Genomic DNA, 27,937 nt, shown 5'->3' with positions numbered 1-27,937 from the left:
CCACTTTGCATTAGTGAAAGTGTTGAAAAACCATGGACCCAGGCAGTGACTCCTAGTGCTTACATTTTTTCCAATTATTGCTGGTCCTTTTAAAAACAGACAATGTTTTTCTAGTCTACAGTTCTAAAGTTTTTAGAAACCATGTGGATACTGTATATCAACTGCATTCTCTAAACCAATCAATTAAACCAGTTAAGAAATTGTTCTGCCAGGCACAGTTTGCTATTACAAACAACTGCTAGTTAATTAAAAAAAACTAAAAACTGCTAGCAACTGACTGCTGTTGAATTGCTCCATCTTCTTCTTACAAATTAATGCTAACTGTTAATTTTCTAGAATACTACAACTCACTAATTAGTTCGACAATGATACTGAAGGGAGTGTTTTTCAATATTACAAGATCAAAACCACCCTCAAATTGAAGAATTTTTGCCAGGACATGCTGTTGCTTAACTCACAGACAGCTTTAGCTATTGGGCAGTACAGACATTCAATCAATCAATAGATGGTCATACTACAGTTGACAAATCAGGAAGGAGAGATGGTTAAGTATGATACCTGGACAGTGATCCAAGCCAACACATACAGAGGTAATATGAGAGCTTTCAACACATTTCATCATGTTTCCTCCTATTTCATAACATACATCACTATGCTAAATTTTAAAAATAAACTTCAAGCTGAAAAAGATCACTTTGAACACAGTATATATTAAAAAATGTGAATTATTTTACCAATCTTTTACTTACTGACTGTTCATTTAAATCCTGAGTATCTTCCATGGAGGTTACTCACTTTCCTGTTCCTCCACAAAGAGAAGTATATTCCCTTTAAATCACAATTGGATGTCCTAATTAAAAAAAAAAAAGAGTAAGGAGAGAAAGTGTTACTTCATTCTTACAGCAACAAACAAAATACTTCATTACAACATGAATAACCTATTAGAAACCAGCTGTTTTGAAAAGACACTGACATGCACATACCGTAATCAGTCTTTCACATCTGAAGAAGATCATTATTTTGGGCATGGACAACTTGTGGCCCTCCAGATGTTTTGGCCTACAGCTACTGTGTTTCCTCATCTTCGCTCTGCTAGTTAAGGTGGATGAAAATTGTAGGCCAAAATATCTGGAGGGCCACAAGTTGCCCACCTGTTTTAAATACAGCAACTAAGACAGTGTTAATTGTCAATAGGCAGAACTGGATATTCAGTTCAACTTGGGATTGCCACCAATAATGGAAACCCCACATTTTACCACCACCACTCTTTCCATAATATTTAGCCAATTTACCCACACCAAAACACTGAATTGTATGTTTCCCTGCACCACCTCTGCATCATTGCTCGTTGCTAGTGGAACACTGGCACAGATAATTGTGCCTAAATGTTAAGGGGAAAGGTAGAGGGGAGGGGGTGGGGAGCAGGGAGAGACAGAACATGACATGACACTGGCCTGCCATTTTCAATGGCAGCCCCATGTCAAGTGTAAGATCAGTTCTACCTTAAATGAAAGCAGCAGGAACCATTTGTAGGGGCTATTTTAGGATCAACCAGAAAAACTATATACAAAAAAAATAGATCACATCCCATCCCCACCCATAAGAAATACCATGAAATCACATCTAAAGTTGTGTTCTAATGAATTGGCCTTTTAAAGGGATCACAAACAGAATATTAGCACCAACCTCAACTAGAGGGGCGGGAAGGGGTAGCCTTGGTCTATAGGGACTCTATCCCCTGGTCAGATTCCCTATCCAACAGTCAGCCAGTTTTGAGTGTCTATACTTGGTGCCGGGCACCTGAGACAGGATAGGGAGTCTGTTGGTATACAACCCACCCTAAGTTGACTGAGGTGGCCTTGAACATAATGTTGAGAACCCCAGGGCTTATGATCTTGGGGGGATTTCAATATTCATAGCAGGGCTACTTTGTCAGGAGTGGATTTTCCTGCAGGATTTTCCTGCAGGCTTAGCCGGCAGTCCTGCCAAGGTCCTGGTCACTGCTTGGAATGAGATGACCTGGGCTATTGATATGATCGTTCCCAAGCGTCCTTGACCTAGTTGTAGAACTGTGTCAGCTCCTTGGTATTCTGAGGAGCTGACAGCAATGAAACGACTATATCGACATTAGAGTGCAAATGACAGAAGACTCGGAACAAGTACTATCGAACACAGATAAGAATCCACTTGTGATCTTATTCTGTGGCAGTGATGGCGGTGAAGAAATCCTTCTTCTCCACCACAACTTCATCTGCTCAGTGTCATCCAGTGGCACTCTTCCGTGTGGTTAAGGGCCTCTTGGGTGTAGACCTTGGAACACAACAACTCGAACCCTCAAAGGCCCGCTGTGAACAATTTGCCAAACACTTTGCAGATAAAATAGTTTGTACTTGTGCTGACTTGGATGCCATTGTTCTGACAGAGTCTGATATGGGCAGGGCTGGTGCACCATGTTATTGATACCTTTCAGATTTTGCAACCTGAGGATGTGGATGCTTGAAAGACTGAGCCCTACTACTTGCCCTTTAGATCCTTGCCCATCCTGGCTTGGGAAAGCTGCCAGAGCTGGGATGGATATTTGGACCTCCAAGGCCTCCTTGAATGCCTCCTTGAAGGGCGATGAGGTCCCTACAGCTTTGAAAGAAGCTGTGGTGAGGGCAGGCCGTTGTTGAAGAAACCAAATTTAGATCCTATGGTTTTGGATAACTATCGCCCTGTGTCAAATTTGCCATTCTTGGGCAAGGTGTTGGATCATATGATGGCTTCACAACTCCAAGATGTTTTGTATGAAACTGATTACCTAGATCCATTCCAATCAAGTTTCAGGCCTGGTTATGGGACAGAAACAGCCTCAGTCACTCTGTTTGATGCCTTACACCAGGGAATGGAAAGGGGGAGTGCAACCCTGTTGGTTCTTCTGGACCTCTCAGTGGCTTTCGATACCATCAACCATGGTATCCTTCTGGATCGTTTATCTGGATTGAGCATAGGAGACACAGTTTTAAAGTGGTTCCAGTCCTTTCTGGAGAAGCGCTCTCAGAAGGTGGTGCTGGGGGATTTCTGTTCCACCCTATGGCCATTAGCCTGTGGGGCGCCGCAAGGTTCTATCTTGTCCCCCATGCTTTTTAACATCTACATGAAACCACTGGGAGAAGTCATCAGAAGATTTGGGCAAAAATGTCATCAATATGCAGATGATACTTAGCTCTACCTCTAGTTTCCATCTGCACATCCCAGGGAGGCTGTGAAACTCTTGAATCAGTGTTTGGAGGCTGTTTTGGGATGGATGAGGGTGAATAAGCTGAAACTTAATCATGGAGGTACTGTGGATCAGGAAACCAACTACTTCAGATGGAGGTTTACAGCTGGTCTTAGACAGGGTTGCACTACCCTTAAAAGACCAAGTGCACAGTCTGGGAGTCCTCTTGGACTCTGAGCTAACCGGGGAAGCCCAGGTGGAAGCAGTGTCCAGGAGTGCTTTTTACCAGCTTAGGCTGGTACGCCAACTATGGCCCCATCTGGAGAGGACGGACCTTGCCTCAGTTATCTATGCACTAGTCACAATCAAGGCTGGACTATTGTAATGTGCTGTACATAGGGCTGCCTTTGAAGATGGTTTGGAAACTTCAGCCGGTGCCGAATGCAGCTGCCTGAGTATTGGAAGGGGTGGGGCAATTTGATCACATAATGCCTATACTGCACCAGCTGCACTGGTTACAAGAGTGTTTCCGAGCTCGATTTAAAGTGCTGGTTTTGACCTTTAAAGCCTTAAACAATTTCATAGAATCATAGAATAGTAAGGTTGGAAGGGGCCTACAAGAAGGGGCTATCGAGTCCAACCCCCTGCTCAATGCAGGAATCCAATCAGAAAGAAAAGAACGCAGTAATTGGGACCAAATTACTTGAAGGACTGCCTTCACCTGTATCAGCCTGCCCACACTCTGAGATCAGAAAGAGAGGCCCTTCTCATCTGTCCACCCAGTTAGGTGGGTGACCACACATGAGAGGGCCTTCTCTGCAGTGCCCCACACCTTTGGTGTTGTTGCCATCAGAGGTCCACCATGCTCCACCATTGCAGGCTTTTAGGAAGACCTTGAAAACTTATTTTAATGTGGCCTTCTCTTCATATGATTGCTGTTATTTCTGTTTTTGCTGTTGGTGGTGATTTAGTGTCAGCTTTTATTGTTGCTTTGATTGCTATTTTAGAGCACAATCCTATCAGGATAGGCAGCAGCCTCCAAACTCGGAGGCGACCCAACATCCAATGCAGGGCAGGAGAAGCACGGAGGGGATCATCGCCTCTGTGCTTCAGCCGCCCTCCATTTATGGCTAGACAGCCAATGTCAGCTGTCTAGCCGTGGGACCTGGGAGCGCAGGAAGCAGCAGCCGGACAATATGTAGGATGTGTCATACCAGCATTTCCAACTTCCCCGCCCCAACACACCCCTAAGAACGCCCCATTTTTGCTGCTCCATGCTCCTCATCCAAGCGAGGGGCTATTCTGTGCTGCCTCTGAGGCAGCGCAGGAGGGGGTGGAGGTCGGTTCTCAGGGAATTGATCTCAGAGCACAGGCTCTGAGGTCGGTTCCTGGGAACCGACCTATCCTATGGCCGTCTAGCCGCTGACTTGCGGCCATAGGATTGCACCCTTATTGTGTTTATGTTTTTTATCACTTTTAATATTTTAACTGTTTTTATGTATTTTACTGCCATGAGCTGCCTTGGGAAGCCTTCTGCCCTGAAAGGCAGCCAAGAAATATTTTTTTTATCTCTCTCTCTCTCTCTCTCTCTCACACACACACACACACACACACACACACTGGGACTGTAATATTTCCCAGATGGATTCATTAACAGGAATGAATTAATTTCAGCATTGGTTCAGCCCCATGAGAAGTTACATCGATTACCAATTATGACCTATAAATATTCAAGTAATTCCTTTAAAAAGCTAATCCATGAAAGCAGAGAAGATACACACACACCTGCAGTTGAAAGAAGTATGAGTTCATACTTTATGCTAAATGACTGGCTCCCTCTTTTTTATTTATAGCTTTCCAAAAACAAGACAAACTTTGTTGATTGCTCACGAGGGCACTTTCAGACAAACAAACTTGTATTCCCATAAAGAATTGTTAAGTCCCCATATGACGATTTTACTACCTCAGGGTCTGGCATAGGAATCAGAATGAATCAGTATGAGGGTAATGTTGCAATGTTGTGCAAGTGGGCTTCCACTCATGCAATGGAACTTCCCCTTCTCCTCTCCTTGCAACACCCCCACCCCTCCACATCCGCTCTAGAAGGTAACCCAGCGCTCAAGAGCAGACTTGGGGCATGTGGGGGAAGATTTGGGGCATGTGAGTGGCTGCAGGGAGAGAGAGAACCTGTTCCACAAGCAGCATCAATTCCAACTGGAAGACGGTTGGAAACAACCCTAACTACTCTTGAAGCCCGTCTTAAATATGAAGTGATGCCCACATCCTGTGTGAAAAGGTAGGATATTTAAGACTTGCATATCCATCATATAACTAGATTTTTTTCCTAATTTACCTTGAACCACTTTACTGGAAAACGCATGCTGATCGTGGTAGGATGGGGACAGCTAAGCCCTTATTAAAGCTATCTTCCCTGTAACTCAGAATTTCTATGCTGGGGCTCAGACATAACCATATTGAGGACAAATCTGTCGCTTTCACTTTCTTCGACATTCAAAATTGACGCTGTAAATAGTGCAGGTTGCAGGCGTAAATGGTCTAATTTGCACAAATTAGACTATTTACGCCTGCAATTTTGCACAAACTGCACTATTTATGGCCATGATTTTGCACAAATCACAATTTGCACAAATTAAAAAAAACCAATGAAGCTCCTGAGTTCTCAAGTTCTTTCTGGCCTGTTAATGAAGACATTTGCAAAATCTGGTACATTTTTCTCAAAACACAAAACTCTCACCCATCTGCACTAGCCAAATACAATAGGGACACCTATTCCCAGCATGGAGAGGACCATGTTGTACCTGCCTGCCATATCTCTGGTAAAGTGGAAAAACCTATCAGAAAAAGTGGTGGCAACCCAGACAGTGGTTGAATACATGGGATTCAAAATAGGGATGTCAGTGGAATCTGTTTGAGGGGTGGAGCTCAGCAGGTTTTCGCCAGTTCGGCCCCCTGGACTCCAGCTCACTCATCCACAAGCTGGTCCAACTTGGTGTGCAACAAGTCAGGCCAGCTCGAGGATTTTTCACTGTCTTTTTAAATTTGCACAAATTGCGATTTGCACAAAATTGAGGCTGTAAATAGTGCAGGTTGTAGGCGTAAATGGTCTAATTTGCACAAATTAGACCATTTACCCCTGCAATTTTCCATAAACTGCACTATCTACAGCCATGATTTTGCACAAATCACAATTTGCGCAAATTAAAAAAACCCAATGAAGTTCCTGAGTGAAAATGCAAGCCGAGTCAGGGGTATTGCGGGGATCCATCGGGCCCCAAAAGGAACACACTTCCCCACGACAGACAACCCTACTTCAAACCCACACTTTTAGGAGCTACGTGCTCAAAGCCCTCTGCCTGCATGGACAAATCTGTCAGTTTCTCCCACATTTAATTTTTTAAAATTTTGTTTCACTTAAGAAGTAGCTTGTGAATTTTGGTAAATTCTTATCAAAATATGAACCAAATAAAGGTTTGCATGTGAACCCTAGTTCACATTGCACCCTAGTTCACATTGAAAAACACACAAATGCTGAACAAAGATTTTTACACTGTAATATGTAATTGTACATGCTGCAACAGGTATTAGACTTGGTATCTGATGAGTTAATCAAGATGACAAAGTTTCAGCATACCCAGCTGTGCTCACTGCCAATCCCCTAACTTCTATAGTATTCCCTATCAACAGCATTCACCATCAGCAGTTTTTGTCCCTGGCCCACAGACAATGGGCACACCACACATAATGGCAAACCATAGTTTGGCCTTATTGCCCAAGCTTTGGGCTTAAGTACCCCTCTCTCCCATTCCCTCTTCCCTTCATGCAAACTATGGCTTCCAGTTGTGGTTTGCAGTCAAACTAGGATTTGCACAAATTAAAGTTTGCCCCGTTCAGAATTAACAGCAAACTATAGATTATGTAAACAAGGGAGTGAGGGAGGAGTGAACAAGAAGAGCAGGGAGAAGGATGGGGGAATGTGTGACTTAGGTAAGGATGATCAAGCTATAGTTTGCTATTCTGTTATGCTTGTTGTTGTTGCTGTTGTTCAGTCGTTAAGTCATGTCCGACTCTTCGTGACCCCATGGATCATAGCACGCCAGGCCCTCCTGTCCTCCGCTCTCTCCCGGAGTGTGCTCAACTTCATATTCATTGCATTGGTGATGCTATCTAGCCATCTCATCCTCTGCCATCCCCTTCTCCTTTTACCTTCAATCTTTCCCAGCATCAGGGTCTTTTCCAGTGACTTTTCTCGTCGCATTAGGTGGCCAAAATATTTGAGCTTCAGCTTCAGTATCTGTCCTTCCAATGAGTACTCAGGGTTGATTTCCTTTAGGATGGACTGATTTGACCTCCTTGCAGTCCAGGGGACTCGTAAGAGTCTTCTCCAGCACCACAGTTCGAAAGCATCAATTCTTCAGCGCTCAGCCTTCCTTATAGTCCCGCTCTCACCATACATTACTACTGGGAAAACCATAGCTTTGATTATACGAATCTTTGTTGGCAAGGTGATGTCTCTGCTTCTTACTATGCTGCCTAGGTTTGCCATAGCTTTCCTCCCAAGGAGCAAGCATCTTTTAATTTCATGGCTACAGTCACCATCTGTGGTGATCTTGGAGCCCAAGAAAATAAAATCTGTCACTGCTTCCATTTCTTCCCCTTCGATATGCCAGGAAGTGATGGGGCCACATGCCATGATCTTAGTCTTTTTAATGTTGAGTTTCAAACCAGCTTTTGCACTCTCCTCTTTCACCTTCAACAAGAGGCTCTTTAGATCCTCTTCGCTTTCTGCCATTAGGGTGGTATCGTCTGCCTATCGGAGGTTGTTGATAATTCTCCCAGCAATCTTAATTCCGACCTGTGATTCATCGAACCCGGAGTTTCTCATGATGTACTCTGCATATAAGTTAAATAAGCAGGGCGACAATATGCAGCCTTGTCGTACTCGTTTCCCGATTTTGAACCAATCGGTTGTTCCATGTCTAGTTCTTACTGTTGCCTCTTGACCCCGTACAGGTTTCTCAGGAGACAGGTAAGGTGGTCTGGTACTCCCATCTTTTTCAGAATTTGCCACAGTTTGTTGTGATCCACACAATCAAAGGCTTTAGCGTAGTCAATGAAGCAGAAATAGACGTTTTTCTGGAATTCTCTTGCTTTCTCCATGATCCAGTGAATGTTGGCGATTTGATCTCTAGTTCCTCTGCCTCTTCTAAACCCAGCTTGTACTTCTGGTAGTTCTCGGTTCACATATTGCTGAAGCCTAGCTTGTAGGATTTTGAGCATCACCTTGCTGGCATGTGAAATGAGCGCAATTGTGCAGTAGTTTGAACACTCTTTGGCGTTGCCCTTCTTTGGAATTGGAATGTAAACTGACCTTTTCCAGTCTTGTGGCCACTGTTGAGTGTTCCAAATTTGTTGGCATATTGAGTGCAGCACTTTAACAGCAGCATCTTTTAGGATTTTAAATAGCTCAGCTGGAATACTGTCATCTCCGCTAGCTTTGTTGTTAGTAATGCTTCCTAAGGCCCACTTGACTTCACTCTCTAGGATGTCCAGCTCAAGTTCAGTGACCGCACTCTCATGGCTATCAGGGACATTCAGATCTTTCCTGTATAGTTCTTCTGTGTATTCTTTCCACCTCTACTTAATCTCATCAGCTTCTGTTAGGTCCCTGCCTTCTTTGTCCTTTATCATGCCCGTCTTTGCACAAAACGTTCCCTTGAGAGCTCCGATTTTCTTGAAGAGATCTCTAGTCTTTCCCATTCTATTGTTTTCCTTGATTTCTTTGCATTGTTCATTTAAGAAGGCCTTCTTGTCTCTCCTTGCTATTCTCTGGAACTCTGCATTCAATTGGATATGTCTTCCCCTTTCTCCCTTGCTTTTCGCTTCCCTTCTTTCCTCAGCTACTTGTAAAGCCTCATCAGACAGCCACTTGGCTTTCTTGCATTTCTTTTTCTTTGGGGTGGATTGAGTTGCTGCATCCTGAACAATGTTACGGACCTCCGTCCATAGTTCCTCAGGCACTCTATCAGGTCTAATCCCTGAAATCTATTCATCACCTCCACTGTATATTCATAAGGGATATGATTTAGGTCATACCTGAATGGTTTAGTGGTTTTCCCTACATTCTTCAATTTAAGCCGAAATTTTGCAACAAGAAGCTCATGATCTGTGCCACAGTCAGCTCCAGGTCTTGTTTTTACTGACTGTATAGAGCTTCTCCATCTTTGGCAGCAAAGGACATAATCAATCTGATTTTGATATTGACCATCTGATGATGTCCATGTGTAGAGTCACCTCTTGTGCTGTTTGAAAAGAGTGTTTGCTATGATCAGCGTGTTCTCTTGGCAAAACTCTATTAGCCTTTGTCCTGCTTCATTTTGTACACCAATGCCATGCTTGCCTGTTATCCTGGTGATTTCTTGACTTCCTACTTTGGCATTCCAGTCCCCTATGATGAAAAGGACATCTTTGTTTGGTGTGAGTTCTAGAAGGTATTGTAGGTCTTCACAGAACCAATCAACCTCAGCTTCTTTAACCTCAGTGGTTGGGGCACAGACTTGAATTACTGTGATGTTGAATGGTTTGCCTTAGATTCATACTGAGATCATTCTATCGTTTTTGAGATTGTACCCCAGTACTGCTTTTCCCACCCTTTTATTGACTATGAGTGCTACTCCATTTCTTCTAAGGGATTCTTGCCCACAGTAGTAGATATAATGGTCACCTGAATTAAATTCGCCCGTGCTTGTCCATTGTAGTTTGCTGATTCCCAAGATGTCGATGTTCAATCTTGCCATCTCATGTCTGACCACCTCCAGCTTACCTTGATTCATTGATCTTACATTCCTGGTTCCTAAACAATATTGTTCTTTTCAGCATTGGATTTTCTTTTCACCACCAGACACATCCACAGCTGAGTGTCCTTTCGGCTTTGGCCCAGCCGCTTCACTCTTTCTGGCGCTACTTGGAAAGTCCCTCTGCTCTTCCCCAGTAGTATATTGGACACCTTCCAACCTCAGGGGCTCATCTTCTGGCGACATATCTTTTAGCCTTGTGATACGTTCCATGGGGTTTTCTTGGCAAGAATACTGGAGTGGGTTGTCATTTCCTTCTCCAGTGGACCAAATTTTTCAGAACTCTCTGCCATGACCTGTCCGTCTTAGGTGGCCCTGCATGGCATAGCTTATGGCTTCACTGAGTTACGCAAGCCCCTTCGCCACAACAAGGCAGCGATCCTTGAAGGGGCTTCATTATACTACCTTTTCAGAAAGCCTATTCCTGAACGTAACTAAGCCAAACTACTTTTAAGTATGCAAAAACTACTTACTGTATCTTTGCCCTGCTTACCCATGCCTCCATTTCTCCGTGCTCTTTTATTTTCCTGGGTTTACTGTAGATTGTAATCCCCTTGGGGTAGGGACCTGTCATCCTTGTTCTCTTTCTCTCTCTCTCTCTCTCTCTCTTTTGCCTTTCTTAGCTTTTTAATTTAAATCTGATGATAAAGCATCATCATCATCTAGTGCCATCTATGCACATAGTAATTAATATTAATAATTATACAGTACCATGTATCATCATTAAATTAAAAAGCTAAGAAAGGCAAAATATCAGAGAAAGCCAAAAACCAGTATTTAGTAAGATTTCAAATTCTGAATACATTCACTTGTTTTTCAAAAGATGTGATCAGTGAATTTAATGGTTATTCCTCATGTGTAGACTAATGGTGCCACCTTCTGTTTACTGAGTTCTCACATTTCAGAGGAGACCTTTTCTCACCTGTCCTGGGGCCAATCTACATGGAAATGGGTTTTGAGGCAGTTCCATTTAAATACAGATTTTCAGGAAATCAGGTTAGCTCCTCCCAGGGCAAATGATAACTAGTTATGCAGTGTATACATTTTAAAAATCTGTTCGCATGGGGAAAATGAGTAGAAATGAACGTTATTAAATGGTAGGTGTGGGAAAGCGCAGAGGCTTGCTCTCTGCCCCCTCTTCCCGCCCTCCCACCACACTCAGTGAAGCTTTTAAAATCAGTAAGGCTCTGCATACTTTTGCACTTATATATGTAACAGCCTCATTATGTTCCCCTCCCCACTCCTGCACTCAGTGACAATTTAAAGAGGCAGGTAGCAGATTGATTGCAGGGTGAAACAGCGTCCTTTCAAAGCAGCTCTCCACTACTGTGCTCAGTGAATGTTTAAAGGGGCAGGTAGAGATTGAGTGCAAGGTCAAAACAGTATCCTTTCAAAGCAGCAGGGCTGACTCCCATCCCCAAGACCATGAGTTACTTCCGGGCAGACATAAGCCATACAACTCTTCCCTTTCGCAAATCAGCACCATTTCCACCACCCCGCACTGAAGCCAGCTGAGGTCACATGACTCCCAAACTGCACTGAAGCCGCTGTGACTGGAAAACTGACCACAAATAGAGTGAAGAAAACAATGGATTTAGGGCAAGACACACTGCATTAGCTACGGGGAGGGGCGTGCATCATCTGACGTGATCAACTTGGGGAAGAACAGAATTAGAGCAAAAGCCTGGTGTAGATGAGCTCCTGGATGGGAGAATGCCATCCGGTGGGCCAAAGAGTGGCAGCCACTCCAGGTTCAGGAATTCAAACTTGGCCCAATACTTAACAGTGCAGTATACAGAGTGTAGGCACAAAGACTCCACTGGTCTCGCCAAATGGGGGAGGGGGAGGACAATTAAATTGCAGTCTCCTGTTCCCCAACCACCAACATTGCAGTGAGGCTTGTGATCCATTATATTGGGGGGGGTAGGGTGTGTGGAACCATTACCAGAGAGCATACTACCAAAGCCGTTATCACAAGCTTCTGTGTTTCCTCTCAGTAGGAATGTAGGCCCGGTAGGACAGGAAATTAGGAGAGAAGTGAGTAGACAGATTATGGACAGCAAAGAAGGGCAATAGTCCAACTGAAAAGTATAGCAATCAGCTGTAGCCCCACCAGCACAAGCTGAGAACACAGCAATCGAATACAAGAGAAGGAAATAGCATAAACCCATCAGTCGTTATTCAGAAATAGCTTTAGCATAGGGGATTGCTCGCATTATGACATAATTTCTTAACCAAAACAGAACGTCCCTAGTTTGTACACAAAAGGGGAAACAAGCCAAAATTACCAAGACGACTATCAAGGGCATGAAAGTTGCCAAGCAGTACCTGTGAAATTTACTAGGTACTGCTTGGCAACTTGTGGGGGAATTGTGTCTCTTTCCATCATTCCCTTCTCCTCTTCCATATCTCCATATGGAATAATTCCCAAAGATATCCTGGGAGAGGTTAAGGCTATTTGCCACCTCTCCTACCCAGTGGGCCTTCCATTAATGAAGCTACGCACCAATCATCTGCCTTCAAGGAATTCAGCCAATAACTGTCCTCTCCGAGTATCAATGGTAGTTGGCCTGTACTAATTGAAAACATCATGACATGCAAACTGTCTCTGAAGGAGATAAGTCACATACCTAAGACAAAAATGCCACTGCTTAGCCTCTATATCATTTTTAGAAAAATCAACAGCTTCCCTGATCATCACTCTGAGTGTTTAGGTTTGGAGAAGAGTCTCTCCATCACCACTATCCCACATGCTAGGCACTCCTAGATAGAGATCTAAAATAACATCATGGGCCTGCTTCCACACGTCTATTCCTCCTCATTCAAGGCTCTCTCTTTCAGGCAATATCCCTGTTTTGGGATCCTGAGCGTGGGGGGAGCGAATACAATACTTTATGGAAGACCAATTGGGCAAGGCAAAGTTCCAAAGTAACTTTGGGTGTCAAAGTAATGGCCTATTATTTCTGTTGTCAATGGTTTGTGTCCTTTCCTATGCAGCTCCACTGAGGAAATTATTTTACTCCACATCAATACAAAACACTATCAAAATGCTAGGGATAGGTCTACATACAACTACTGTTGGTGCATGTATATGTGGGTGAGACAGTGATTTTCTTTTTTCAGTTTCTGCCAAAGGACAACTTTAATCCTTAGAATTTGAAAACACTGAGTAAATGACTGCCCTTTCCTCACTATAATTTAAGAGATATCCTGTACAAGAATAATAATGAATACAAATGAAAATTACATGAGAATGTGGGAATGCCCAAGCACTGATGAGAAGAAGAAAAAAAGATATTTGGGTCCCACTTATGTAAAGTATGCTAACTTTACATTATTGTAACTCCAAACCATTCCAGATCAACTAACCCAAGGGTGTTTTGGTCAGAAAGTTTTGGTCAGAAACAAAGAGACTTGCCAGATTCCTTATAAACAACTGTCATCAATAAAAACATGTCTCTCAATGAAAACATACAAGCCGAATTGCAAAACACAAAATCACACATTAGGTCTAACTGCACTCACACACCAAAATGATTCATTACATCCCAACAATGAATCATCAAAGCAGGCATACACACAATAGATCAATGTAGTAAAAAAAAAATTTTTTTTTACATTTCAGAAGTTAGAAACTCTTTGTTGATTATTTATTTATTACAACAAAGCTTAGCTGGAAAAAGTATTAGCCCTATATTGACTAGGGCTCCCATTAGCCCTAGTCAACATAGCTAACAGTTGAGGGATTATGGGAGTTGCAGTCTAACAATGTCTGGAAGATCACATGCCCTACCCTCCCCATCTCTGATATAAAGGCTACTTCATATGGAATGTTCACGTAGGAGGAAAATTAAACTTTAATTCCTTGAACTATATTATTATTATTTCTATACCGCCCCATAGTCGAAACTCTCTGGGGATTTAAAGAAGTTAAAATACAATATGCAAAGTTATGGCAAAATTAAAATGTGTACTTTAGAAGTGACAGAAATTCTGTATTTGTTGGAAAAGTGTCACTGATGAAATTGTGTTGATGCTAGAATCAAGTCACACACCTATAGGACATATTTCCAAGTAAATGTTTTTACATCTGATGTTCAGAAAATATCAATCAACAGTTTTTGCATACCAAAAAAGGCAATGAGCCTCCAACATCATTCACAAAATGAACTGTGTGTAGCTCCAAGGTGATCACTGAATATAGAAAAAAAAAAACAAAACAACTTGGTCCCTTGTTACATTCTTTCTTTCCCCGTCACACATGCTGGGCTACATGGAGCCTTCGCATCCTGCAGTCTCCCTTCCATATCAGCCCTGCTCCAATGTATGGAGAATTGTCTTTTACATAAGGGCTGTGACATATCCAGAGAACGAAGTGAATGGTGTCCTTTGTTTACATTTAACAATGGGATCACTACGCTCAAGAGAAGCTACACACTTTACATTTCTTCTACATTTAAACATAACTGTCTAGGTAAGTAAGCCACTAAAAACAGTGATCTGGGGCAGAACATTTTCAAAAATGTTAATTTTTCCAGTGCTATATTTTTCTGTGCTATATATTTAATTCATTTGGATTAGATTCCTGCATTGAGCAGGGGGTTGGACTCGATGGTCTTGTAGGCCCCTTCCAACCCTACTATTCTATGACTGTGTTTTTCAGGTATTCATCCCTAGCAAGTATGTTAGAAAATACATATGTGTCATTGAAATGCGGAGAGCTTCTGCTACTGGGCAGTATAGAAATGTAATAAATAAATATGTTTCAGAGTGAAATGGAGCTAATAAACAGTGACAGCAAAACTGAAGGTACCCAACAACCTTACTAGAACAGAGTTTAAGTCTGCTGAAATAAATGAGTAGTTGTCAGCATATCATGCACATTTCTTTGGGTTGCTAAAATTAGGGTATCAACAGTTTTCAGTACCTTTGTTTCCCCCCCCCCTTAAATTTAAACAATGTAAAGGAAGTACATGCTATTGTCCTTAAAATTATGGAAGTATTCTAATAAAAATCCACATAATATAACATTTAAATTGCATTAAGTGTGCTTTAATTTTTTTCCTCAAATATTTCATGTCAAGTATTTGTGGTGTATTAGGACAAAAAATTAACTTGGGGTACTTTTTAAACTTTGTTGTTTACTAAATACAAGTAAAATAAACATGCTAAATTAGATCTCTCTTAGGGGGACGGGTGAACAACTTGTAGCCCTCCAGATGTTTTGCCTGATGGCTCTCATTAGCTCTACCCAGCATAGCCAATGGTGAGGGATGATAGGAGCTGCAGACCAAAATGTCAAGAGAGCCACAAGTTGTCCACCCTTGTTCTAGGGCACCAGAACATTTTCCAATACAAACCCAATAATTTCCAATGCAAATGAACCTAATTTGCATTAGAAAATTTCCCTTTATGAATGGAATTGTTCCCATGTAAATGACCTTATGCAAATGAACTTAATTTGCATTGGAAGTTTTTCCAATTTAAAATTTTCTGGAAAACCCAAGTCACTGGATGAAGCACCTATCTCTAATCAGCTGCTGATGGGACATCAGAGCTTTTCCTCTGTGGCAGAAGGTACAGGCCAGGGGAAGAAGCTGCCAAGCCAAACCCTTGTGGCACCTATCAGGGCTGCAGGCCAGACCTAAAACTTTAGTAGGCTATCTGCCACTCAGGGTGAAGGAATGACCTGGCAGCATGCTAAGTATAATTGGATAAATGAAGGCTAAAAAATGCTCAGTGTTCTTGCTCAGTTTGTTTTTCTTGGTTTTAAGGTTCCAGCACCATTTTACAGGTAAAATGGGACCAAGGCTTAAATTTGAAAACCTGGTAGAAGTAGGAGCCATGTCAGAAACCTGTTTCCAATTGCATAAGGCAAACTGCTCACTGCCCCAGTTGAGTGGCTGTCAAATATTATTGCCATAGGTTATCTGTGTTTATTATTAACGTTAGCTGTCACACTGTACTCCACTGAGGTACAAAAACAAAACAAGTAAAGTGACTTTTATGGTACTAACTTCCAATGCAAAGGTGCATGTGATTTCGAGTACTAATGTAACAGTTGTGCAAACTGCCAAATTTATTCTTGGGTGTTACACATTATTTCTGGAGATCCTTAAACCTAATATAAAACTACTAGAAGGTCTCAATACAAAAATGCAAGGTGGTGATCGTCACCATCATCTACATTAATATGTGTTTAACAAGGGTCTGTTTATAGTGCAGTTTAGGCAACTCACCGCCAAAATATTGGATGTGTTTGGATGTAATTAGGGTTATGAGATGAGATTGAAAGAATAAACCACAGCGAGTCTTGGGCTCCTCTACCTCCAGTGCTCTACAGACCTGGCTGCAAGGAAGAGATTGGAAGCTTCTGCTTCCATTTTATATTAGCCACAGTTTAGTGTATCACCCTAAACTGTGATTGATCTTAACCATGGTTTGTTGAAACAAGACCGCTTCATAAATCAAGATTTAAAGTTGGCTTGTTTCAGTTAACTATACTTAAGATTAACCACCATTTGTCTGGGTTTGGAATTTACAATAAGCTGTGGTTAATAAGTTAATAAGCTGTGGTTATGCAAAACCTCGAAACTCATTTTCATAGTTGTGCTGAGATAGGAGTGTGAACCTGAGGCTTGCTGAAGCTTCTTCTTGTAAAGCTAAACTATGCTTCAGCATTATTCTGAGTGCAGGTATTTGGTTTTACAGTACTGTGGATCTGCTGTCCTGCTCAACTCTGACAGTGCAGCAAGGAATAGTACTGGGTTGGGTTTGATTGAGATGGACAATGACTTTCAAATGAGATATCCAAATGAAGAACCCTCACTTCTGGTACTTACTTAGGCAGATGTTGAAATACATATGGTATTGTACAAAATATTTTAGACTGGTGGTATCTCTGTATGTATGTAGTGTGTATAACTTGCTTCTTTTTCAGTTGGTACAGTGATAAAAATTGGGCAAGCTCTTAAAATACAATTTCTCTGGCCATGAACAAATCTGTTTTGGACACAGTGTTGTGTCTTAGTAGGTTCAGAGGTGTACATAAAAACAAAGAATATATAAATATTCCAATTTGTGTAAGTATGACACTTAATGACCACACTCAGCTGGTCACTGAGCCTAGAATGAAACAAAGAAAAGTAGAAGGTGGAAGTGCTGTTATTGAATAACTGTGAGCTATATGCAGAAGTACCAATAGTAGTTTAAAAATGCTGGTCTGTAGGTCTTCTAACAAGATGTACTAAACATCTACTATTGCAATCTTGAGCAAATCTTCAAAGATAGATAACTAACATAGAATTATACAGCAATGCTTCCAAACGAAGGTCGTTTTAGACCAGTTTAAACACCGCAAATCTGTTCTTAAAAGCTCCCCACTTCTTAGCAGTGACATGGGTTTTCAGGGAAAATTTGAACTGGATATTGTAATTTGCATGGGAAAATTGTCAATTTGTATCAGAAAACGTTGTGATGACCATCTGATCACATGTTAATTAATTTTAACAACCCAAAGAACTGACAACTGATATGCTGACAACCACTCATCTATTTCAGCAGAGTTCAGTTCCCTTTCACTGAGGGTGCAATCCAATGGCTGCTAGACAGTGTCTAGACAGCCATAAAATTATGGCTAGACAGCCATAAAAAAAACTGAGCTTGGTTCCCAGAAACCCAACTCCCTGCTCCCTCCCCCACCGCCTCATAGGCAATGCAGTTTGTTCTTGGCTCCATGCTCATAACAGCAGCATGGAGTAGGCGCAAAGGGAACGGGGAGGGAGGAGACCGTTGAAGCGCTGTTATGATGCTTCCTATGCACACTAGAGAGGATCCCCTCCATGCTCCGCCCACCCTGCAATGGATAGTCGGCCACCTCTGAGTTTGGAAGCGGCCGACTATCCCCATAGGATTGTGCCCTAAGGTTGTTGGGGCACCTTCAGTTTTGCTGTCACTATTAGTTCCATTACACACCTAGACATATATGTATTTCAGTGACATATTCTTAACACTCTTTCCAGGAATGGACACTTCAAGGACCCACTGTGACCTTTTTGCATCATATTTTGAGGGAAAACTGCTTGTCTCCACAATGAAACTGATACTGTATTTAGCACAGCTCCTGTCTGGAAGCTGTAGCTAGTGCAAAATGCAGCAGCTTGGCTATTGTCAGGAGCTGGCTGCCCCTTTTCAGCACGTAACTCCTTTGCTGAGGGAAATGCACTGGCTGCCTATTCACTACCGGGTCAGGTTTAAGGCTTTGTTATTAGTGCATACAGCACTAAACAACTTCGTATCAAGACACCTGAGAGAGCGCCTTCTTCCTCACCAACCTGCCCCATCACTGAAGTGATCAGATGAGGTTCTATATGGCCCTATAGCCTGTTTGAGATCCACCCAGAGTAGAACATTCAGTGTGGCAGCTCCCTCCCTGCCTCTGGATGTCAGGTAGGCACCGACAATGTTTTGTTTCCAGCGCCTGCCGAAGACATTTGTATTTCAAAAAGCCTTCCCTGAGTGACCGGCCACACTTTTTATTGGTACTCTGTTTGTTGTTGGGTGTTGTTCTTTTTAATAAATATTGAGTTATATTCCTTTTATCTTTTATTGTTTACCGCTCTGGAATCTGTTTAGATGTGGAACAGTATATACATGCTATAAAAGAAAATAAATATATGTATTATCTCACATAATTACTAAAGATAATCCACCTGAAAAACATTAATTACAACCTTGAAACTGCCAAGCTTGCCTAATATTGCATTTGTAATTGGCATACATTCATTTTTATTAATGAACTTACATGGAAAAATTTCCACATAAAAATAAGGCATTGGGTAACTTTATGTCCTGAATCACTGGCTTCACCTTGCTTAGCACTGAATCATAGAATTGGAAGGGGCCTGCAAGACCATCGAGTCCAACCCCCGGCTCAATACAGGATGCCTGATTCCCAGGCAGTCTCCTATCCAAGTACTAACCAGGGCTGACCCTGCTTAGCTTCTGAGATCAGGCACATCCAGCCCTTTGCGCGTTACAACAACTGAAAGAGGCTCCCTTTCTCAGTTAAGAGCTTAAGCGTGTCTACCAGGGAGATGACCTTAACAGCTTTTCCCTGGTGCGGGAGGGGGTAGAGGAGGTGGGGTCAGGGAAGAAAGCTACTGAGTGATTCAGCCCTGCTTGCTTCTTAGGGTTGTCCTGCTTATTTCTCAGTAGACATGCATAAGCTTGACATTTGGGATGCTGTTTGAAGGTGCTGCTGAGTTATTCAGTCCTGCTTACTTCTGAGTAGACATGCAGAGACTTGTCCTGCTTTTTTGTGACTTGGTATGTCTTTCATGCTTATATCTAAGTAGACATGCTTCCTACTATGAATTGATAACAATTAAATTGGGGGGTCGGATTTTTAATTCCTACTTACTTTTGCCTATGGTCCCATCCCATTTTCCCTTTGGCCTCTGTCTAGTTTTACCAAATTTGGTTTTATTGTATTTTATGTTTTAATTTATTGTTGTGAGCCACCATGTAAAGGTGATGTGTCCTTTAAGAATCTGTTTAACCACACACAGCACAGTAGCAAAGCCAGATTTGTCACCAAGTGTATGCTACAGAGGGAAGTGCATCCACAGCCAATCCCAACTCCCTGACAAGCATACCTCCATCATCAGTGCGTTAGTCACACTCATACATTCAATTGTAAGTGTATGCTCAAATTATTTTGTATACCTAAAAAATACTGTATTGTAACCAATGGAATGTGACCAAAGGACCCTCATGTAAGAGGGATTTCCCACTCACTCCTCCTAACTGCAGTCCCTTGCTCATCCTGAAAAAAACTCTAGAGATCAGAGGACCCTCAAGAAAGGCCTGAAATGTGGGGTGAACATTGATATGGGAAGGGAAAATCAGACCAAGGCTGGCTGCACAGCCCATAACAGAGGAAGTGACCCTCACTGCATGTATCTGTGGACAATGACAGTTTTATTATACTGCCTCTGAAAAACTCTGTCTGTACCCACTCATAGTAATATAGAAAGATGGTATAAAATTTACCACAGAAAACTATAGCAACCCGACCCCCGCCATAAATCTTCAAAGACGGTATCTCCAAAGTACTGTGTGTTTTTGTTCAGTATCAAAATTATCATTGACGTAAAACAACATCCAAGAGCTTGCTATTTCCCCTAGAGTGGCAAAAGGAGATGACAAAGCAGAGTTAACACTTCCATCTTTTAACTTGTGTTACTTTTCGAGGTCCATACTGTACTTCCAGAGTTTTTTGAAATGGTGGATGTGCAGATATAGTTATGGACATTTGTACCCCACATTCATTCAGCTCCTGAATATGCCAAATTCCACAGATGCGCATCCACACCTTTTGCACATACCAAGCTTCCCCTTCCATTGATATACAAGGTGAATGCCTTGCAGGTGGGAAATCTCTGGTGCTCATTGGAGTCAGAGTGCCCAGAGCAGATTGCTGGAAATGTTTGTAGTGTTCTGGCAGTCGGACATGCAGTTTAGACTAGGTAGCCTTCTCCCTGTACACATACTATGTATATTTTTAAAAGCTTTTGCCCATTTGCTTTTTTCAAATTATACACACACAATTAACCGTTCCAAGTTATTTCCAACTGATTTTCTACATCTATAGCAAAGTTTCTGGCTTAATTCTCTGGGATCTGGCTTAACCCAACGATGCTTTAATTATGGTAGATGTTTCCGGGTGTAATTATAGATAGGATCCAAAGAACTACTTATAGTAACGTCCAAGATTCAAGCACACCTGGTGGGATTGTTTACTTCAGGAAAACTTCAAGCCTTATCAGAAAATGCTTTTAAAACTCCCCGTAGTTCCAAAAGTGTTTTGCCATGTGGGAAGGAGGACTGCTGTTTGTATTTATATGTCTCAAAGACCCTGTGGGTGACTAGAACTAGCCACATTGTACTTTGGATTCTGTCCTATAGATCTATTAATATGCATTATTAATATTAACGCTTTTTGTTTATTTTTAATTAGCATTAAGGGGTTTGATGCTTTACTCTGCTAGCAATATCAAGATAAATATCAAGATAAGGGTGCCAATTACATTATTTAAGCTAATTGTGAATCATTAAAGGTACCAAAATGTCTAGTCTAATACTCTAAACTTCATTGACCAATCACCTACAGATCCGTCATTGTACTGAAATGTTATATTGTAGTGTCATGTGGCATTATTGCACTAAGCTAGTTACGATCCACACTGAAAAGAGTTACAGGTCAGAAACCTCATTATAATACATTACTTTTAGAAATTGTTGCCTGGTAGGAAAAAACCCAATCTGTTTTCCTTCCTTTTTTGACTTGTGTTGAGGTGTAAAACAATGCAAAAAAAATCACTCTTGACTAACTTAGCAAAGTGCTCAGAAAGCAACTGAACAACAATTTCCAGAGTAATTTAAATATGCCTTTCTACTGGAGAGTGAAAATATGCAAATATCAAGCTATCAAGCTCAACTAAAGGTCAGAAAAACAATCAAATGATAGCTAAGTCAAAACTTGGATCATTTGTGCAATAAGAGGTTTTTAAAAATTTAAACAGACAATTGAAAAGTGACCTCTAATGTTTTACGTTACAGCTCAGAACAGCAAGTGTTTCAAATATACTTCTAGAAATAAAAATCTTATTTTAAGTGTACAGTGGCTGGGTTTGTACACCACAATAAACCATGGTTCTCATGACTGGAACGGGCCGCAGCTAGCATTAGGCTCACACATTCCTTCCTCCACAACTCTCCTCTGGTGTGGATGCGAGGAGCAATTCAGAACCGTTTGCTTCTATTTTTAATTAACCGCAGCTTGTTGTTTTATCTGAACCAAACAACATGTGGTTAATTTCAACTATAGTTTCTTTGAAACAAGTCAACTTCAAATCATGAGTTCTGAAACTGGTATGTTTCAACAAACCATAGTTAAGAATAATTCAGACATAACACTAAACTGTAGTTAATCTAAAACTGAAGTAGAAGCTTCTAATCTCCTCCTCATGGATGCACTGGAGAAGAGGGGAAGGATAAACACATAAGCCCAAGGCTCACTGCAGCTCATTCTCATCACAATAAGCCATGGTTTATGTGATGTCTGAATGCAGCCAATGTCACTGGCTATCAAACCTGGATTTTCCAGACTGCTATGCTTAGTAAAATATGTCCACTTCTAATTTTGTGACAGATACAGTGACTAGTAGCTGTAATTATCTTAACTGCAAAGTTGTCAATAAGTAAGGAAGCTCAAACTGCCTTCAAAATGGGTTTTGCAATGAACTGTTCATCAAGCACAGGTCCCATACTAATCTTCACTGAACAGAATTTTAACTTGAGCACTATTTACTGATTTGTATCCATACTGTGTAAGCTTCATTTATTCCAAATCATTTATATGCCAGTGCTGTCTTTTTTCAAATTGAATTCATTAGCATAATACATTCATCTTTAATAGCCAGTTCTATTTAAGCCACTTAAGGCAAAATCAACATCTGAAATCTGAAGAATTAAAAGCGGCATGAAAGCTTAAAGTTTCAACCATCAAACTAAGCCATTATGTCAATGCCTGTAAGATCAATTAGCACTTTTCAGTGACAGAAGAAGGTTATAGCTGAAAGACTTATACAAAATCCATTTTAAAAGTGGCCTTGGTAAATCTGCTTTGTTTACAATCAAATTGTTGGTCAAATTGTAAAATATTCACAAATTATCAATGTAAGTGTACTAAAAAAATGTTAGAAAAGCATTGTCACAATCATAACAAACAATTATAAATATTTATATCCTGCCTTTCCATGAATAACACCCAAGGTGACTACTATTTAGGATCTGAAGGCATAAAGAACATTCAAGCTTGTGGCATGATTGTAAGATACTTCAATGGACTTGACATCGCTGCTAAATCTGGTGTATCAAGAGAATTTATAAAGTTTAAAAATGCTTGATAACTATGTGCAAGTCACAGTTTTTAGCCCTGAGGATTATTCACAAAATTATTCCTCTTTAGTTCATTTCTATTAACTGAAAGTAAATACTGATTTTATGCAATTATTTTAAGAATCAGACACTATTCTGTAAAATTCCAGGTTGGCCACAGGTTTGAAACGTGAGAAATGTTAACACTTTGGGGAATACGTTAAAACATTGATCACACAAAGCAGGTGAATGTGCGCTCTTCTTTTCCACAACATGGTAAAAAAAAACACAAAGATGTTAAGTAGAGGTACAAGGCGTTTCCCTATTGCAGATTTATGAAAGAATTGTTTCCAGTGGCAAAAACCCATGTTTAAAGTACCCAGAAAAAAATATTTTAAGAGTCTATCAATAGTAGGGTCATTTCCAGAGGAAAACTAAAAGCTTATTATATGGAGGAAGTAAATTTTCAGTTATTTGTTATTTTTAATTGTAAAACCCTACTTGCTTTTGTTCAGCAATGGATTTTAGAGTCCTGCTTCTCCATTTATTTCTTCAAGCAGCGATTTGAAATATTTACTACCAGACAGTACCTAATTTTAGGTTTTAAGTGCTTTAACAGCTCTATGAAATATGATCAGCAGCTGCTCTATAAAACTATGCCAAAGAAACTCCCCATGTAAAAAAAGAAAACCATATTTAGCCAGGGTTCATAAAGTCTTCATTTTCAAAATTTAAAAAAAGAGCTCACTCCCCCCCGCACCCACAAAGCACAGGCGCGCGCGCGCGCACACACACACACACACACACATATATATATAACCAACTGAGTGATCTACCCCTGCCCCGACTTTCCCTTTCAGGAGGTAAAGTAATTTTATTACTTGAAGATCAGAAGCCCTGAATGACAATATAGTATATAGCTTCAGTAAAAAAAAAAAAAAAAAGTACATTTGCTGTTGCCTTCTTTCTTTAAAAGGAGAGTATTTGAGGACCTATTCATTGATAACTTGCAACATAACTTCATAATGCCCCATTAAAACCAACAGGAATACACCAGTGATAAGTGATCAGTTAACTGACTTGAAAAAAACTACAGTTAAGCTTGTTAGCTTCAATGGCTTAAAAAGCAATGTTATGATCTGAATCCTTAAAATATTTCCTTGAAAATAAGTTCCACTGATATCACTGGAACTTCCACGTTTGTGCACTTAGGAATGCAGCTTAAGTGATGTGTTTATAATGAATTTGTATAATAAATCATTATGAGCTATACTGCACAAGTGAGAAATTTAAGACTATGACAGAGTGATCTAGAATTTTATCTATGAGCTCTCCATCAATTACTGTCAAAACAGGGTTCTATTGCACAAGAACAAAGGTTTCCAAAAATACTGTGCCATATAACTGTTCCAGAAGCAATAAGCATACATTGAACATGCACTCACATACTTCAAAACAATTGGGGGAAATGTGTTACATTACTAATCATACTTACAACACATATATAAATGTGTGGTTTTGTTTAGATAGGATTTTTTTCAATCTGACACTATTACAAACTAAAACAGAATACAATAGAAATACTAGACATTACCTTATGTTATGACCTTCTTTCACAAATAAATAATGTATCACTAAATAAAAATCATGTCAAAATACCTAAGAATATTTGTATTCTTAGCATAATTCAGTTACAATGAAATATGGTGCTGAAATAGAAAAAAAAAATCTGTGTCTCAACTACAGATGTATTTTAGGAAAGCAAAGCAGTGCTGGCAGACTGAAGAACAGTTAGTGCTTGGAGACCTATAACTACTTTAAAAACGCTGATCAAAGAAGCATATATTAGGAAACCTCAAATCTGACTAAGTTATGATATACTGTAATAAACATGACAGGAGTCAGCCCATATTGACAGGTGAATGTAATGAAATTGTATTTTAAAGAAAAATTAAGCTATGTTTATCTTAACATCTTTATATAAAGTAAAACTGAAGGTATGTCAACTAATTACACTAATTATATGAACTACTAATGATATGGAATATTTTCAATTTCTTAAGTATGACAACCTGAGTAGAATCTGAACTTGCAGTTCTTGTAGAATGGAAATATACTGATTTTGTTTTAAAAACTTTGACCATAAGTGGAAACAAAAATACATGACAATTATATCAGCTTTTAATGCCAGTGATTTTCTCACAGGTAGTTAAAATCCTCTCACAGGTAGTTAAGATCACTGAATCTTCCTTGGAAAAACCAGCACAACTTTTCACTACTACATGACATTGAAACGGATACAAACAGGAGGACAGCATACAATAAAAAAGCATTCTGAATGTAGTCACATTTTACCCATTCTGATTTCCCCCATTAATTCAATAGTTGCAACAATCTGTACAAAAGGATAGTTAAGGACATTTCAGAACATACAGTACTACCATCTAGCAAAAATCCATCATCATCCAGCTTCCCTTGTATAGCAGATTTTGTGAATCTCTAATGATAGGCTGAAAATCAAATTAATGGCCAAAAGCCCACTGGGTTGAACACAGAAAATTCTATTACTTCAAATAGAAACACACACAAGTGACTCCTCCACGTGGAACTGCTTTCAGAGCAAAACATAAGCTCCTGCCTGCAGTGTTCATTGCACCGAGATGAAGACCACTACACATTCCCCCGGTCAGGAAAGTTAATTCATCTGTCCTCTACCTCAACAACAGGAACAAGGGAGGCAGCCATCTAACCAGTAGGGTTCTCTGTAACTTTACATGCACATACAATCCGTTTTGCCCCAGATAAGGCGTACAGAGAATGCAAGCAACCCAACAAAAGCAGCCTTGTGTCCCATACCTTTCTACTTTACACGAGCCTACGAAATTGTCCGTATTTTATTTTACTGCCAGCCTAAAATCAAACTGCTTTATTATCTGCTATTTCTATTACAAACCGCAACTGCTTTAGGAAAAGAAAAGAAAAAAGGCAAAGGAGAGACTGGAGAGTTCCAAGTTGTTCAGTTGAGTAAAGAAATATGTATTCCAGATTCCACGCTTCACAATTCGGGGGGGGGGGGGGGCTCTAAGGTTGTTCCTAAAAAATTGGCGTATATTCCCCACAGTTAAGTATATGAGTTTCTTATTTCTACGACATCCATGCTGCAATTTCTATTTGCTGGCAAGTTGAGTCATACAAGTTCTCGCATCAAACTTCCAGAGACTTTCACGATCTCTCTGGTAAACCCCCCCCCGGGACCGAGACTATCCCCTGCTGAAATACCACACCGCTCTGACTTGGAAGCTTGTACAGTCAGTCAGTCGCCCAGAAACGCAACGGAACCCTAGGACGAGAGAGAGGTCCTTCGAAACAGAAAACGAAAACTGACGAGGGCGATCAAAAGTGGCCGCCTGATTTCTCTTACCGGTATGTCACGTTTATTACAGTGACACCACAAACCGAAGAAGGAAACCCGAGGCACAATTAACCCGGCGAACTGGGGATTCATACCAAAGAAGTAGGCGAGTTTCTAAACGCCTTGTCTACTCCTAGGGGCAAATAAAGGGGCAAGAGCCCCCCAATCACCTGAAGAGTCTGAGGGGGCAACGAAGTCCCCGTAGATCCAAAGCCACTGAAGGAGAGCCCCCCTCTCAATAAAGTTTCGCATGTTTCTTCTATACACACACGCGCGCGCGCGCGCGCCCTCTCTGCCTAGATCTAGTCCCGTGACGTGAAGGGCAAAATGGATTTCAGTAGCTCGCTGGGTACTGAACAAACTCCAGGCAAGATTCCAGGCGTCAGCAGCTTTTCTGCTGGCTCTTTGACATGTTTACCTCGGGAGGAGCGACTTCGTTTATTGTTGTTTTAAAGGGAAGCGGCGTTAAGCCAGGGGTCATCCCTGTGCCCACGAGCCCAGCCGCGACAGAGAAGGGGGCGGGGGTGGCGGGAGGCGAGAGAGAAACTACGGGAAAGGTAAGAGGAAGAGCCGCACTCACCTTCTCCCGCCAGCGCTACTACTTTTATTCTCGCAGTCGTGGCTTCTGCTGCTGTGTTTGTTTATTATTCTCTCCCCTGCGCCGAGGCGAAGCTCTCTTTTTGAAGAGCTCCTCTAGTTAAAAAGGAAGGAGGGGGGCATCTCTTCCAAGGCGATACCCTCTCCCCTTTCTTTACGCACCCAAGCACAACTGAGAAGGAAGGACAAGAGGAGGCAGAGGCGCTTTCACTCCGGATCACTAAAAACAAACAAACCCGTTTAAAAAGAAAAAAAGAAGGAAAAAAAACACCTCTTCTTACTTCACTTAGGTGCAGCAGCTAGGACTTTTCCCCCACCCTTCGCGCAGCTTCCTCTGGAAGGAGCAAGTCCCCTCACGAAGTGAGCTGTTTCTATACACACGTGAGCATAGACACGCACACAGCGCGCCACGTTGCCCGCCTTTCCGGACGCTTTCTTGTTTTGCACTTGTGCGGCGAGCTGTTGCAGGTTTTGTGGTGGTGCTCAGAGGCGGCAGAGCGCCGGCGCCTGCGCGCGTGTATGTACGTGCGTGAGGTGAGCGTGGGACGGGGGGGGGAGGGATGGTGTTTACAGCAGCGCCGGGAGCGGCTCCTCGTTGTCATTGGTTGTTTTCTCGCGTGGGTATTGGTGGATAGCTGCGCGCTGGAGGGAAGCGGCACGTGGATGTTGGCCGCCGGCGCCTCCCCCTCCCCGCCGGCCCCGCCGCGAGCGCAAAGCGCGCTAGTCCAGCTGCGCCGCCTAGTCTTCAGTTTCCCGCCCGCTCTTCTCGGGAGACGCCCTCTCCTTGTGGAAACTTAGTCCCGGGGAATAGTGCCTTGTCCGAGGCGCTTGCTCGGCAGCAAGGGAAGGGAGCGTTAATACCTTCCACTTAGAGACATTTTAAAAGCAAAACCAAATACCGGATTCCTACTCTCA

The 27,937-nt window shown here is 41.5% G+C and overlaps 1 protein-coding gene across 7 annotated transcripts in view; it reads right to left on the bottom strand.

Moving 5' to 3' along the window:
- EYA4 (EYA transcriptional coactivator and phosphatase 4) overlaps nucleotides 1-27,522 on the bottom strand; it is a 169,105-nt gene extending 141,583 nt beyond the window's left edge. For 3 of the 7 annotated variants that reach the window (XM_084827575.1, XM_084827566.1, XM_084827568.1), the window contains exons 1-2: nucleotides 27,006-27,522; nucleotides 750-850 (exon numbers count right to left, since the gene is read on the bottom strand). In XM_084827575.1, coding sequence (XP_084683701.1) covers nucleotides 750-782 — 33 coding nt within the window. In that variant the 5' untranslated portion in view covers nucleotides 783-850; nucleotides 27,006-27,522. The remainder of the gene's footprint in view (nucleotides 1-749; nucleotides 851-27,005) is intronic. The other 4 variants (XM_084827567.1, XM_084827574.1, XM_084827570.1 and 1 more) reach the window with 3 other exon arrangements.
- Nucleotides 27,523-27,937: the final 415 nt, after the last annotated feature.

The sequence above is a fragment of the Heloderma suspectum genome, chromosome 1, assembly GCF_057233095.1.
Source record: "Heloderma suspectum isolate Gila_16-S chromosome 1, 16-S_ref, whole genome shotgun sequence".
Lineage (NCBI taxonomy): Eukaryota > Metazoa > Chordata > Lepidosauria > Squamata > Helodermatidae > Heloderma > Heloderma suspectum.
This window is presented reverse-complemented; position numbering and strand designations above follow the sequence as displayed.